The following is a 15,941-nucleotide window of genomic DNA, read 5'->3' on the forward strand; positions in this document are numbered from 1 at the left end:
AAACGCAAAGGTGGCAAGGCGCTTCCCCAGCACTGATGAAAACAAGTCCGAGAAGGAGGAAGCAAAGGGTAATAGGGAACTAACTGCCCCAGACCAGGACAGTGCAGGAGCCTGCTGAGGGCTTGACGACCGTAACTGTTACTTAGCCCTGGCAGTCCATACTGCAGTAGTAATGCAACAACTTCTGTTTTCATCTTGTCATACAATGATAATTTATAAATTCATAGCAAACTGACTGGAACATTTGTCTAAACACGTATGACACTGAATGGTACTTCCACAGTGCGGAATTATAAAGTTAACGGCTGGCACTTAAAAATTTCAAAATACAATGCACATTAGAGAGATGTGTAGAATGTGCCACCAAGACTTATAGATTTAAAGTATGGATTGTTATAAAATATATACTCAGTGCTCCAAGCCTACTGGCTTATAAGATGTCAGACTTCTAAATAAACCTGACTCAGCTACTGACCAATTGCTTCCGCTTTAACAGACAGAAAGTAGCCCTACAGAAAGGAGTATACAGTACTTTTGGAGCTCAGGGCTTAATTAACCAAAGTGAAGCTGCTGGATTACTTGTAGCTGCTGCTGCTGCTGCTGCTGCTGCTGCAAGGCAGAGGAGAGCTGGACTCTCTGCTGAGGAAGGCTTTGCTCAGGTCTGTTCTCGGCAGAGCCAGGCTGAGACAACACTACAGAGGGAGAAAGGGAAAGCAGGCCAGTCAGAAAGTGTGAAGATGAGCAGAGCTAGAAAAGGACAACATAGAAAATGAAAAAAATAAAAGCATTCTAATTAACCTTCAGTATCAAATCACTAATATTTCTGAATACATTTAGTTTCCTGCTAGTTAAGGGAATCATTGATTCCAGAACACTCTAGACATACAAAGGGAAGGGAGTTCACAGGCAAATTCCCTCTTTGTTGTTGTTGTTGTTAACAGTCTTATCCCAGGCTGGTCTCAAACTCAGTCTGTAGAAAAGTTAATCATGAAGTTGTGCCTCTCTTTCCTCTTGTATCCCGTGCTGAAGCGCTCTAGCACCTCAGCTATACCCTGCCTTCCTCCACAGTGTCTTCCTTCATTCCCATAGAAGCTGATACTGGACTTGGTCCAGAAGTAGCTGCTGTGGCCATCCCAGTCAGTCCACATCCTCAGATGTAGGTGAAAGGATGAAGACCTGGCCTCGGTGACTGCAGTCTGTCTGAAACCACACAAATTCTCATGATCTCTCTACAATTATTTTCACAAATTATACTATGGCTATTTAGAAAAATCGTAACTTGTATGGCAAAGGTACATTACTTGCATGTTTGCATTTTGAAGTTTACTAGCTCAAAATTACAACTCTATGTAAGGAATACTTTTAAAACAGATGTTGATAACTCCTACTAAGGGACATATAAATTTGGAAACAAACCTACAATAATCTAAAGGCAAAGTCACACAGGAACAATTCACTGACTAAATTTCAAATTCCATTATAGCTTTGTTAAAATTTTTAAATAAAAGTCTATCAGGGCTTATTCAGATATGAAGTCAGAATTCAATACAATATTATTTTTAGTTTACTATTTCTTACTGGAAATGGGAACATTCAAGTTGAGTCATTTTCCTTCTTACTTTTTTTTTTATTATTATATATACACAGTGCTCTGCCTGTATTTACACCTGTAGGCCAGAAGAGGGCATCAGATCACATTACAGATGGTTGTGAACCACCATGTGGTTGTGGGAATTGAACTCAGGATCTTTGGAAGAGCGGGTGGCGCTCTTAACCACTGAGCCATCTCTCCAGCCCAAGAATTATTTTCATAAACAAGTAGCTCACAGAAGTTTTGCTAATTAGAAGATTTAAGTCATGCAACTACAAACAGAAAGTGTATGCGATCTAGGAAAACGTGGTCTTGGGTAATTACGAAAACAGATTTATCTACTTGCAGTACAAGCACTGAAAACTGCTTTGATAGTTTTCTAGAAACTCAGAAAAATATGTAGAAGTTTGCCAGTTAACCATTGTAAAGAGAACATACATGTATGTGAGTTAAGAGTTTTTTTAATCAACTGTCAAAATAAGTTTTAAAGAAAAAGCTCTTGGCCAGTTGGTTAATCTAACAGTTCACAGATTACTTCAGTTTTTTCTGATTACTGCTTGCAAGGAGGAAAGGGAAACAATATACTCAATGAGATCCCAATAGGAAGTCAAGGTGATACTTACTGGCTGCCTGTGACTGGGTAAAGCCGCCTACTCCAGTAAGGTTAATAACAGCAGCCTGCTGAGCAGTTAAGGCCTGTTCTTGAGCAGTTAAATCTTGTTCAGAACCCTGAGTAAAAAGAAAAATAAATAGCAAGTGACTTGTGCAAAAAGGGCAAAACTTTTTATGATCCCATGAAAAGACAGCTTTTCTTTCATGTATGAGAAAGAATAAACAGCATTAACAGTTCATATGCATATAAACTAAACACACTTAGTAGTATTGAATATGGAACATAATCCTTGGAATGAACAACACACAAAAAATGTTAAAATAAAAAACCCTCACCATCACTTCCTGAACTGTGCTACTGTGAAACAAACTAAAAATGCAAAAAAATGAATTAGGATTACTCAACCTAATAATCTAGAAATTATTGTGCCTATGGCTCATACTACAATCCCAGTGCTTGGAGCTAATGCAGTACAAAGCTACCATAGGCTACAGAGTAAGGGTCTGTTGCAAAACAACACCACACACACGCACACGCACATTATAAAAGTAGGTGTTAAAACTTCAGGGCCTTAGGCAAAGGAACTAAATACATACAATTATAAAAGTTAAAATAATTCAGGTTGGTGAGATGGTTCAGTGGTTAAGAGCACTGGCTGCTCTTCCATAGGACCAGTGTTTGATTCCCAGCCCCACATGGAGACTCACAACTGTTTGCCATCCAGTTCCAGGGGATCCAACACCCTCTTCTGACCTCCACATGTACCATAGACATACATGCAAGCAAAACACCCATACTCTTAAAAATAATATCTTAATAAGACAGATTCCTGTCAGCCCTTTCAAATCATATATAGTCAAAGAGAGAGAGCATCTTAATAAACTTTAAGAAAGACAAAACTACAGAACTCTTAAGGGAAGAATATAGGAGAAAGGCTTTGCTACTTTGACTTGCCAAACATCCCTTCAACATGAAGCCACAAGTACAGTAGAGAAAGTAAACATGTACAGCACAGTATCAGGACCACACAGGCAATCACCAGAGAAGGCAACTCAACTCAGTAAGAGTTACTGGGGATTTCTCAGATGTATTTTTTATGAAAAACGTATATACAATGTCTTCAACTCAACAACACTGAAATAAACAAGCTCATCAAAAAATAGGCCAAGGATCTGGATAGACTGTTCTTCAGAGATATAGAAACAAAGAAGTGCAGAAAAGCTGTCCCACATCACCAAACAGGGACACTCTCACCCCACACTCACTTGGGTAGCTGCTACTCAAAACAAAAGTGGCTCAAGCAGGAAGTGCATCGGTAGATTGCATAGCCTACCCTGTAAGAGGCCCTGAGTTTGATCTCTATTACAAGAAACTGAGCAATACAAACAACAAAACCTAAAACAAAACAAAACAAACCAAGCCCCAAGAGCAGAAGTTAGCAAGCCATCAGTGAGGATTTGGACAGTGACCCACACTGCTGGTGGGAATGTAAAACAAGGTGGCAGTACAGTGGAAAACAAGTGTACTGCCTCAGGAAAGTAAGAGAATTTCTGTAACACCCACTATGTTCTGGTCACATATCAAAGGAATGATCTGTCTGCTGTGACAGTAAGAAACATGGAAGGCCACGTGGACTATAATCCCACCTCCCTGCAGGAGGCACTCAGGATGGTTAAGATCAGGAACACAGCACAATGGGGCTGCCAATGTTTGGGCTGAGGAAGTTATTAGCTGTTTATAACATTTCAATTTAGCTGGGCATGGTGGCGCACGCCTTTAATCCCAGCACTTAGGAGGCAGAAGCAAGTGGATCTCCGGGAGTTTTAGGCCAGCCTGGTCTGCAGAGTGACCTGTCTCAAAAAGACCAAAAAAAAAAAAAAAAAAAAAAAAAAAAAAAAGTTTCAATTTTGCAAGATGAAATATTCTTTGTGAAATAGTGTGAATTAGCTCTATGCTATTATTACCCCAGCAGAATGGCTGCTGAGTTCCTAGCTAGCTGTAATACAGAGTAAGAAAAAGCAATATTAACAGAAAGCTCCAAAAGTAAACCCAGTGAAGACACTTGTCTCCAAGGCTGATCCCAGAACTCAAGAGCAGGAGAAGCACAGACCCTGTTCTCACCAGTCCTCTAACCTCAAGGGCACCATTGCCCACAAGCGCGCACGCGCACACACACACACACACAAAGAAAATAAACAAAATTTGTTTTTAAAAAGTAAAAAAAAGGAAAATTAGACATCTTATCAGTGAAGCAAAACCCTTAATGTGCTATGAATACAGAAAAGTTTTCAGTGTGTCCTCTCCGAGAAACCTACCAGAGGATGTGTTTCATCCAGAGACCTAAAGGAGTGCTGGCAACAGGGGATGGGGCAGTTTTCAGCATCAGCTCAGGCGCTCAAGGTGGAATCCAGGAATAACTATGTTTAGTTTCACAAATGATTCTACAGACTAGCCAAAGTCCTGGCACACTTTTCCCTTTCTCTTCAGACTTCAATTTACTGCTGTTCTTATTTAACTACAGTGTGCAGTATCTGTTTTTAATCTGTGTTCCTACTGCCCAATACTTCCCAACAACAGTGATACATTTCTACAAACCAGAGTCTGGTTAGAAAAGACATTGTGAGGTAGCGTCACCTGCTCTTATTGACAGAGAACAACACAGGGACTATTTCTTCCAACAAAATCAAACCATGGAAATATGAAAAACATGTCCTCAAATTCTACAGTACACACACACACACACACACACACACACACAATATCCCATACCTGCTCCTCTGGCTGTTGGGGACTTGAAGTGGTAGGCTGCTGAGGTTGTACGAAGTGAGAGAGCTGCGGCTGCTGTTGCTGCTGCTGGGTGTTAAAAATGAGTGAGCCACCAGGAAGCTATTTAGAATTTAGACAAGAATTAGCTACCTTTCCATTGTTTTCATGTGAAGTATTTAAATGTCCTTACAAATATTCATAGATAATTTACTAAGAGTCAGGCACTCTTCTGGGCTCTGAGGAAACAGATGGAGACAGAGCAAGAGAAGGAGCCGAGGTGGAACTCAGCAGCTGCTGGGTCAGCGCTAGCCCCTTCACACACACTAAACAAACTGCCTGCCCTTAATCAGGGTATACCCAGAAACTTAAGTCCTACTGCTTTTATGGCCCTCCCAAATATTAATGTTTTCAAATATAAATCTTCTACTTTCAAGTTAATAGTTAGCTATCCAAGTTTACTGTTTATTAAACATTTATCATTTCTTATGGATCAGCACAAAAGATCACTGCATGCATTATGAACTGACTAACTAATTGAGCATAGTGACACACTGGAGTGCCTATACTCCTAGCACTTGGGCTGAGGCAGAAGGGAGGGTTCAAAGCCAAGCTGAACTTTACAAGCTGTCCCTACCTAAAAAAAAAAATCAAAGTTATGATTCAGAAATGTAAGACAACCCATGCCCCAAATTTGTTCTAGTCTTGCCAATATCCCTAAAAATTACCATTTTAATACAACAGGGCAAGGAATTCTAAGGTTTATAAGAAAGTGCCTTTACTGTGGAGACTGTAAGCTGCTCTTATCCTGAATCCAAATTCAATTTAAAAATGGCAATCCTTTCACTAAGAAAACTAAATCCACTAAATCTGACATAGTGTGGGTGCAGTAGTATTCCTTCTTCACTAATAGACAAGGTGGCTGTGTCCTCATTCCTTTTTGTCTCTGTCATAAAATACTTAAGGTACAAGTTAACACATTATGAAAGAACATAATTCTAATTAAAGCAACATGGTCTCTAGCTGTGCCCACATTATCTGTGTGTGGCTCTGCAATGGGTCTGCATATATTGACAGCGTATTTCAACCATGTACAGAGTATGAGTTTGTAGCTGACTTCCCAGTCAGTTACGACTGCATATGAGGTTAGCTGATCTCTCAGGCACTGCTATTCCCCAATAACCCCAAGCACTGCATTATCATCAGGCCTTTATCTGCAGGACTACCTTTATGTTCTCTATAGACAACTATCCAGTTTCCAAACTACTAGCTTAATATCTGATTCTTAAAGGACTTTGGGGAAGAGGGTAAACCAAGTTGAGGGTAATGGCAGAAAAACTCAAAAGAAATAGCAACATGTAATAGCATGTAGAGTCCAAATTTTAACCAGTCGAGCACACACTCATAAAGTAAAGAGGGCACTGTGGAGGAAGAAAGTGAACCAGTGTGGAAGAAGCAGGTTAGGACGACGGTGAGTAAGGAAAAGGACACGGGTTAAAACACTGTATTGAGACCCATTATTTTAATAACTAAAAGGAATTTCACATAAAAAATGGCAAGTGGAACAAGAGATGGAATAGGGTAAGTAATTAGGAGCAGAAGGATAGACCAGCAAGTAAAGGGGCTAACATGCGACCCTGAGTGTTCTGTGCCTTAGCTCTCTTCTCTCTCATGCATTGCTAGGTTTTCAACCCAAGGCCTTGCCCATGCAAAACAGGTGCTCTAATACTCAGTTTTCTATCACTTTATGGGTAGGGTGACATAGTAATGTAAAAAAGTTAAGGCCTCATCATTAGGTACACATTAGGCCTAACAAACAGTTACAAAATGAGTAGAAAGCATAATCTTCCTTGGGGAAAATAATGCATCCCAAGCTTTGAAACCTTCAAGTACAAACCCCATGGTGAGCCTATAGTACACAAATGTCTGCAAGTACTCCAACTGCCATTGTTGTAGGCATGTGCCTTTTCAGAAACTCCCCATTGCGGCAGCAAGCTCTTGACTGGGAAGGAAGCACAGCCAATGAAAACACATCTACAGAATATCCATTATCTTATTCATTCATTCATTCATTCATTTTTATACTTAACTACATAAAGGCAGCACTATACATATCCTTAGAAAATTCTGGATAAACTTCAAAATTTCAGATACTGACATATACAAATATAAAAATTTAAATAAAAAGCACTGTTTCATATTTACCTGGAGAAGATTTAAAGGCCTGAGACTTGAAGTATTTTTTAAACCAAATGGGACACCTATAAAATAAAACTCATGGTTATAATGGAACTGACAGTACTACAGATGAAAATTTATACTTCAACATGAGAAAATACATTATTGTCCTTTCTCCAAATGACTAATTTACACATAATTTTCAAACACTTTAACAACAAAAAGAACCGTTTTATTATTTGTCAATATTGGCATTTTGCTTAAAGATGTTAAGTACTACATATATATTCTGCATTTTTCTTCATTTCTCTTACTGTTGAAGAAAGTCATCTAGAATTATGTATACACCATGAAGATAACAAAACTACCACTATTGTGCAAGCACATTTTAACTGCCATTTGTTCACATTCCTTAGTTACATACATTAAATGCTAAATTTTGTATACAAAATACCAATCACCAAAATGTTAAAAAAAAAACTGATTTTTGTAAAGATAAGAACTAAAGTTAGGATATAATGGCTTATTAATTCTGAATTTAAATAAAAGCAAAATAAAATACTAGCAAGATGGCTCAGCAGGTAACAGCACTTGCCACCAAGTCCTGGTGACCTAAGTCCAACCCCAGAGCCCATATGAAGGACAGAACAGATGCTTCCAGGCTGACCTGACTCTAGACTTAAGCCAACATGTTCTCACACATACAGATGTAAAAATCATTACTGGCAGGCTGTGTAGCTACGGTTTGTTGATCTTGGTCTAAAAGTATATGCAAATTAACCAGCATGCTGGTGTGTGCCTTTCATCCCAGCACTCAGAAGGCAGAGGAGCTAGCTCAAGTCCAGCCTGATCTACATAGTGAGTTCTAAGACAGCGAGAGCTAAAAGTGAGACCTTGTCTCAAAACCCCCTACCCAGCTTCCTAAAAAAAAAAAAAAGTGCAGATTTTGTTCATTGTTCATATCAATCTGAATACAGATTTTAAAAATTATCTAGTCCAGGTACAGTAGTTTGTGCCTATAATCCCAAGATGGGAGAAGTGGTAAGATTTCATAAACAAAATACATATGTAGTCCTCTATCAAATGTCATTTCAGAAAAAGATGCAGAGAATTTGTATGTGATGTCATCAAAGGCTTGTAAGAGAAACTGAGAAAGTCTCAGGTGCATCCCATTCATCCCTGGGGGAGACTTTTGAGATAGTCAGTGCTGTGGATATGTGTGCCAGGTCCTGGCATCCACTTAGTATCTCACTGTGGCAGAGCTTACAAAGGAGCATGTCTTCTGCATGTGGCTTCCCAGCTTATCAAAGGCACTAGTAGACTGCCTCTTTCCTCTAAGCACCAGGTAAAGCCATGCCAATGAGACTGAGACTAGGGCAGAATTAAGTGGCTTCTCTAAGAACAGCACTGAAGCCATGTAAACCTGGCTCCCTGGAAGTTTCTTACATGTAACTCTAAGCATCTAAAATTCAATTTGTGACTTTAATTTTCACAGCTCCTTCTTATTAAAATAAGCACAACTAGAATTGGAAGATAACAATATTTTTATATTATACTTCTAGGTTTTTTTCCACAACTAAGAAAGCTTTTCACTATTTACTTTTCCAAAGCAGAAGGACATAACATGCATAGAGTTACAGATTTAACAGTAGCTGTTTGCTAGGTAGTTATTTGATATTAGAACTAAAACAAGGCATTTTCAAGTATCTAAGAAATAAAACTTTGTGGAAAACACATTTAGTGCTTTTAGCAATGTGCTTAAAATAATGCTTTGTATGGCTGGGTACGGGGGAAGACAGCAGCCATCTCCCAGCTCTGCAAGGTGGAAACAGGAGGAGCAGCGGAGGGTCACCTTCAGGACAGAGCAGGGTGACACCAGCTACATGAGATCCTGTCTTTAAAAATACATCAAAACAAAACAGAACAACTGGATAAATAAAAGACTTGCGCGTGTTGTTTATTCTAACCTGCTTGAGGAGTTGCCTGCACAGCACTGGGCAGGGCACTTGTTAAGAGAGCTCCTGATGGGAGAAGGCCGCTGCACAGGTTTTTCCCTGCAGGAGTTATGGCACCAGTGTCACAGCCCAGTATGGAGTTTGAGCCACTCTTCAGAGCCTGGGCTCCACTGCAGGATAAGGGACAGAGCATTACACACTATGAAAGCAAACACCAGCCTCATAATTCTTCAGAGTAAAAAACTGTAAGATAAATTCTATCATTTCTGTTTTAAAAATTAATTCCTCTAGCGCAGGTGAGATGGCTCAGCAGGCACTTGCCACTGAGCCTGAAAATGTAGATGGTGGAAGGAAAAACACCAAAACATGCAAGCTACCCTCTCACCTCTACATGTGCCCTTGGCACATACATCCCCAAATAAATGTAATAATTTTTTAAAATAGCAATTTCTAGGCCAAGTTTCACTTTAGTGCTTAAGTGTAACAAGGCTGGCTCAGGTATTGAGCACATCCCTAAATACTTTAGAATACAGAGAAGCAAAGTCCTGCCCAAGTGATTCAAAGACAGTTAACAGGCAAATGACAAAATCTGGACAACTATGAATACATCTTTGTATCGGTGCTAAGACTTGTTACTAAAACTCTATCACCCACCCAAAGCAACTCCTGACTATATCAAAACACCATCTTTCAGTATAACATGCAATTTGCCTCAATCTCACAAATAGAAACGTCTTTAACATTGTTAACTTACCCAACAGAGCTCACTGCACTGATGGAGTTAAGCCCAGCAGAGTCTGCCATGACCGGGGAGACCGTGCTTCCTGTTGTTATAGATGTTACCATGGTAGAAAGAGGAATGGTTGTCACAGGCATTGCCTGGCTCAGAGCCCTTTGCTGCTGAGCAAACTGAGTTAACAAAGTGGGCTGAGGGGTGAAGCCTGAATCTTGGGGAGATGGGGTGGCTGAAGGGGTACTAGGAGTTGAGTTCTGAGCATCAGGAGGGTGTGGGGCCGATGAAGGGGTTGGTGTAGGAGAAGATGGCTTAGGAGTTCCAGATCCTGCTCATTGAGAAAAATAAAAATTGCTAGTTTGTTATAAATGGCCGGTCCTTTTAAAATAAGGTTAATGGAATCTTACTTAGCACTGACAAATTTGTTCCAAGTTTTAAAAAGCAGTTAACTGCAAGTGTCAACTCCTTACACAATCCATGAGTGTTGCTACACTCAATTACAATTAAGGATGCAGTATATCACCTAAAAGCCCCACTCCAGATGCTATCACAGAAACAATGGAAATACAACTTACACTCTACCACAACACCCACTGAAAGGTTAGTCTCCTACATGCTGCCTTTTGCCTACCAAGTTGAAAATGAACTTAAGTTAATTTTTGTTATTTGTGATTTCACTAATTCAAGACTTCTTTAAAGAAAAATACTGCTTCTTTGGCTTAACTGTCTGAGGTAAACTGACAATACTTAGTAAGCTACACAAGGCTATCATTATATTTTGGCACCAAGATATACATGTTAAGTCTCAACATATCAAGTTTACCCTGACAAAAAAATTTACAAAGAATAAAGCAAGTACTTTGTAGATAATACTGCATCTTTAACAGTAACTGTGTACTTCTGTAAATGTAGAATGTATAGAAAATCTGTTGTGAATGAAGTATGCACAGTTTTATCAACTTAAAAAAATAAAAACAAAAAATGAAACCAAAAAATAAAGCAAAAGCTCTCGAGGTGTTTCCTTTTTAGCTTTCATGTCCTGCAGAAAGAAAGGAGAGAGATGTGAATGTCCAGAGGCCGTCACTCCACCCTGACTCAACACAGCAGCTGTGTGCAGCACATCACCACAGTCCACACCCACAACATGACAAGTGTCAACAAGACTTTCGAAAATTTATTTATTTTTCTTTGTGCAAAACAAGAAGGCAGAAAAATGACACCTTTTGAGCTATCAGGATGCAGACATTAATATCTAGGACAGCCCTAGCACTGTGCAGTACACTGACCGCACACACTAGCTACCAAGAAAAAAAAAAGCTAAAAAACTGGAACCCTCCCCCAAATTAGTACCTTACACAGTCAGATATTCATTTGAAGAAATTCTCTCAAATTAAAACTTGCATTCCTATATTGCCTCTACTTGCTGTTAAAAAGGGTAACCAGAAGAGAGAATGCTGTTTTCTTATGTTCAGTTTATCACATTTTAGTGACAGCTTAAATGTGACAGTGTAGATGTGTTCTCAAACACCACTTTTCAGTTTATTGCATGTAACCTTGGAACCAGCTGGTGTCGTAGTGCATACAAAGACAGTACCTATAATAATTCACTCTCACATTTTCTTTTTAGTATCAGCCACAGTTTACATAGTAAGAAAAAAGATCCTAAGGTGCACTGTTTGCAATCTTATTGCCAGGCAATTTTTAAAGAAGATGTATAGGCAACAACCCTAAAAGAAAGGTATACACGAAGTGCATACATAGATATAAAGAGGCAAATACAATTTCAGTAAACACAAAGTACATAGAGCCAACAAAAGCCAAGAACTCTACCTGGAGTTTCATGCAATTCACACATTTTGGGTACACAGTACATTCAAATTTCACTGTTCACAGATTGAATGAAAGCTGCCTCAAGAAACACCAATGCAAAGACGTATGGAAATTTGAATAAGAGTTTAAATCATGACTCACTCTGTGATGAGCTGGCAGGTGACAGGGCGGCAGGAGAAAGCATGCTGACTTGACTGAGATCCACAGATGATTTCCGAGAAAGACTTGGCTTAGATGATGGAGGAGGAGTTGGAGATTTCAGGAAGCTGCTGGCCTGTTGTGCTGTAAAGTAGTTACCTGGGAGAAGACAAGTTATTTCCTGGGCTGGAGAGACAGTTCGACAGTTACAAGAGCACTTGCTGAGCAATCATAAAGACCAGAGTTCAGGTCCCACCACCCACCCAAACTAGCTACCTCTAGGACGCAGCCACCCTCCAGGTATGCACACGGGCACACACTCATAGGAATACATAATAGTCTTTTCCCTGTATTTGTAATTTAAAATTCTGTGACTTATCATGGTAAAAACGAGTAAGTTGATTTCTCCAATACCTGAGGAGCTGTTTCCTGAGCTTGAGGGGAGCTTGATGGGTGGGGGCCGATGTTTTACTCCTTTGCCCAAAACTGAGGACTGAATGGACACAGTATCGGACTGCTGAGGAGGGACAATAAACACAGCTGTTAAAATTAAAATTAGTATCATTACAATTCCTACATGAAATTTCTAACTGAAAAGTTCTCAGCATCAGAGCTATTACAAAGGAACAAAGTTTCCATGATACCCACAGACTAAGACATACGTAATGAGGTGAGGTGGGTCCCAGGGAAGGGCAGAAAGTAAAGGAAAACCTGGCACCTTTCACAAGCAACCTTTAACAGGAATAGCAACTTGTACCTATCATTGAGTACTTTTGAAACTTTCTACCATAAAGGTGAATAAAAAAGCTTACAAAGTTAAAAGTAAAAGCAAAGCTAAAACTCCTGTGCCCTTCAAATTTCTGAGACTTCCTGAGAAACAAGGATGTATAAAGCAGCAACAGTGTGAACATACTTCCGTCTCCTCCCCTGGATTGAGATTGGCTGAACCACTAGAGCTGTGTGACATCTTCACTGGGCATTTGGCTTCATTCTGGACCAACTCTTGGTACTGATTAATTACTCTGAAATTTCAGGAAAAAAATAGGAAAGGATTGACCAAATTGTCTTAAAGACAAATCATATAGGAAATAAATAATGCAAAAACATTAAGTCCCATCAGATTTAACAAAATAATCAAAATGTTACAAGTGCCCTCTAAGTGCCAACCACAAGCAATTAGGGCCTCAAAGTGAATTCTCATTAGTCTCATAATGTTCCATAGCAGAAAGGCGGAGAGACTGGTCAAGAGTCCAAGGCTAGACTGACCTTCACAAGAAAACCCTGTCTAAAAAAAAGAGGATCCTGGGCTGTGGAGATGGATAAAGGTGCTTGCCTTCAAGCCTAACAACCCACATGGTGGAAGGAGAGCCAACTCCCACCCGCCACCGGACTTTTGGGTGACAACAAATGAGCAGACACCAAATAAACGTAATAAAAAGAGACTTACTCTAATCTTTCCAATGACAAAGTAATGTTCAAATCTTTTCTGCTAATCATGATAAATTTATCTAAAGGTGCATTTTTAAAATCTTATTTCTAATATAGAAATTATAAGGTCATCCTTCATTACAATACAATTAAACCAATGAGCAAACAACACAATTTCTCATTTCCTTTCCCTTAGATTATAAACTTCTACCTTAAAAATCGTCTTTCTCAGATACCTAAGTTTTCTTAACTAAAATAAACTATTTTAAACAAAATATTTAATTTTTTAAATATTCATTAAAATATCAAGAAAATACATCTCAGAGATTTTATTAAGTGATTTAATTCAAGACAGTAAATTATGTAATGTCTAGTTAAATGTGAAATAAAATCAACATCTGTGACTCAGAAAACACTCTATCTACCCTACAAAAATGCAGACTCATATCCAGTCTGATCAAAAATAAAGAAACAAATGCAGTTTACCTCTCTGCATCAGTCTTTGAACCAATAATGAACCTAAAATGTTACCAAGAAAGAGAAGTGTTAGGTAAGAGTCTTAAGACATCTTGGGTTAATTCTTAAAGTCTTTCTTTTAGTCAGAGCAATATATTAAAAATTCATTTTAAATCTACCAATGTATCATTACATTAAAAAATTAATTAAACTTGAGAAATAATGCTCAAGTTTTACACTCATCAATGAAATAATCAATTTGACTGATTTGCCTTAGGAAAATTTTATTTAATACTTATAATCTGCATAATCTTGAATAAAACTACCAATCACCACTATACAGTTTATAAACATTGTCCCTTAAGTAAAACCACTGAGCTACAGTAACTACTGAACTGCTGTGGCTTTCCATTCATTTGATTCTAGAAGTCTTAAAATTATTTTAGACTAGAATGAAAGCTTACTACCAACTCAAACAAAAATCTTTTCTAAGGTTTTTGTTCAAGTTAGACATTGTAACTTAACATATTAAAACAAGTGAGTCTTATTTTTTAATTACCAATTTGAATGGTCCTCTGCGGAGGAGCTGAAATATAAAATGTAAAAGAAAAACAGTTAAGGAAGGCCAAACTTAAACCTCACAGCTCTTAGGTTCTGAAGGTGGAAGGATGTGGAAGAGCACAGATGCTGCAGAATAATGGCAGAAGTCTCCGCTGACTCCTGGAAGCTGTCCCATGCCCACAGGGACTGAACTTCACAAATGAATAGGTACTGTGTCCTTACGCTATAGAGAAGCAGGTGCATTTACAATGGTGAATGTATCTTTGGGAGAAGAATTTCATAAATATGCATAATCAAAACGGTTGATAGCTATAAACTGAGGCATTCCTGCCAGTTCTTCTTGTTTTTACCTAGGTATGAGTAAAGTAACTCTAAAATCCATCATTCTTCATAAATTTCAAATCAATTTTGGTAAAGGTTTTAATGATAATCTGACATACAACTGAACTCTACTCTTTTTTTTTATTCTCATGAGCTCTTTCCCATTTTTTAAAACAGTATGAATGTGATTTTAAAAAACAAAGTAATAATACATATATCAAATTTACATACCATATAATCAAATTTATCCCAGCACTAAGGAGGCAGAGGCAAAAGCAGGCCAATCTCAGTGAGTTTGAGACCAGCCTAGTCTCCATAGCATGTTCCACGCCAGCCAGGGCTACATGGACCTTGGCCAAGCTCCCCAACCCCAAAATCAAAACTAAGTATTAGTACCCTGTACTAATAATGTATCATTCCAAAAATCAACTAAAGTGCCAACAATATAAACATAATAAAAGCAAAATCCCAAAACTACCACAAAAATAATTATCTGTACTTTAAAAATAGATGATTATAAATAACTCAATTTCAACTCTACTCACATCCTCTGTCAAAATATATATATATGCGTATATATAATATATACATTGGTATATATTAAATACCAGATCCCTAGAGGAAAACTATTCCGTAGTTGGCAGCTCCTTGGTAGTTGTAAATAGGTTCGGGATGGCCTCTGTCTATTACATCTACTCATCAGAACTCACTGGGATGGAGACATTTGGCTGTCGTTGTCTTCATCTGCTTTCCAGGGCTGTATTTTACCATAGTAAAGTGGATCACCGAGAGACTGTAAGATGGTCAGCTTTGTTTTCTGATACTGATTACCACCTTCACATTCAAATACATAATCGTCCTTTACATCCTGAAAAGGACAGAGAATCCCAAATAATTTCTTCTCAAGCAGCAAGAATCATCAACAACAAAATAACAATAAAAACTGACTTATGTCTGGTATATACAGGGGACTAAAGAAATGTTTAAGGCAGCATAAAACCATAAAGCTCAGGATGATTATTTATGATACCGAGACATACATTAAGAAATTGATATATATTTCTACACATATAATGAAAATTATAACAAACATTTACTGAATATTGCCACAGCACGTAACAAGTAGTATCTCACCCAACTGTCAAACTAAACCCATCGCTGGCATAGCTATTTCCAAATTACAAGTAAATGAATTGGTCAAGTGTGGTGGCAAGTGTCCTAACTCCAGCACTTGGGAGGCAGATTTCTTTGAGCTCAAGACCAGCTTGTTCTAGACAGTGAGTTCCAGGCCAGCTAGGACTATACAATAAGACCCCATCTCACAAATAGAATCAAATAAATAAATGTAAAGGAATTGAACAGCCCAAACTCTCA

At 38.5% G+C, this 15,941-nt stretch overlaps 1 protein-coding gene across 1 annotated transcript in view; it reads right to left on the reverse strand.

Annotated features, from left to right (window-relative positions):
* Positions 1-15,941, reverse strand: part of SUPT20H (SPT20 homolog, SAGA complex component) — a 33,840-nt gene that overhangs the window by 437 nt on the left and 17,462 nt on the right. The window contains exons 14-25 of the mRNA XM_084769816.1: positions 15,278-15,435; positions 14,245-14,271; positions 13,716-13,748; positions 12,715-12,823; positions 12,216-12,318; positions 11,805-11,960; positions 9,855-10,161; positions 9,113-9,270; positions 7,173-7,228; positions 4,974-5,090; positions 2,215-2,320; positions 580-692 (exon numbers count right to left, since the gene is read on the reverse strand). Coding sequence (XP_084625942.1) covers positions 580-692; positions 2,215-2,320; positions 4,974-5,090; positions 7,173-7,228; positions 9,113-9,270; positions 9,855-10,161; positions 11,805-11,960; positions 12,216-12,318; positions 12,715-12,823; positions 13,716-13,748; positions 14,245-14,271; positions 15,278-15,435 — 1,443 coding nt within the window. The remainder of the gene's footprint in view (positions 1-579; positions 693-2,214; positions 2,321-4,973; positions 5,091-7,172; positions 7,229-9,112; positions 9,271-9,854; positions 10,162-11,804; positions 11,961-12,215; positions 12,319-12,714; positions 12,824-13,715; positions 13,749-14,244; positions 14,272-15,277; positions 15,436-15,941) is intronic.

Source organism: Acomys minous, assembly GCF_964271855.1.
Source record: "Acomys minous genome assembly, chromosome: 19".
In the NCBI taxonomy this organism is placed as follows: Eukaryota; Metazoa; Chordata; class Mammalia; order Rodentia; family Muridae; genus Acomys; species Acomys minous.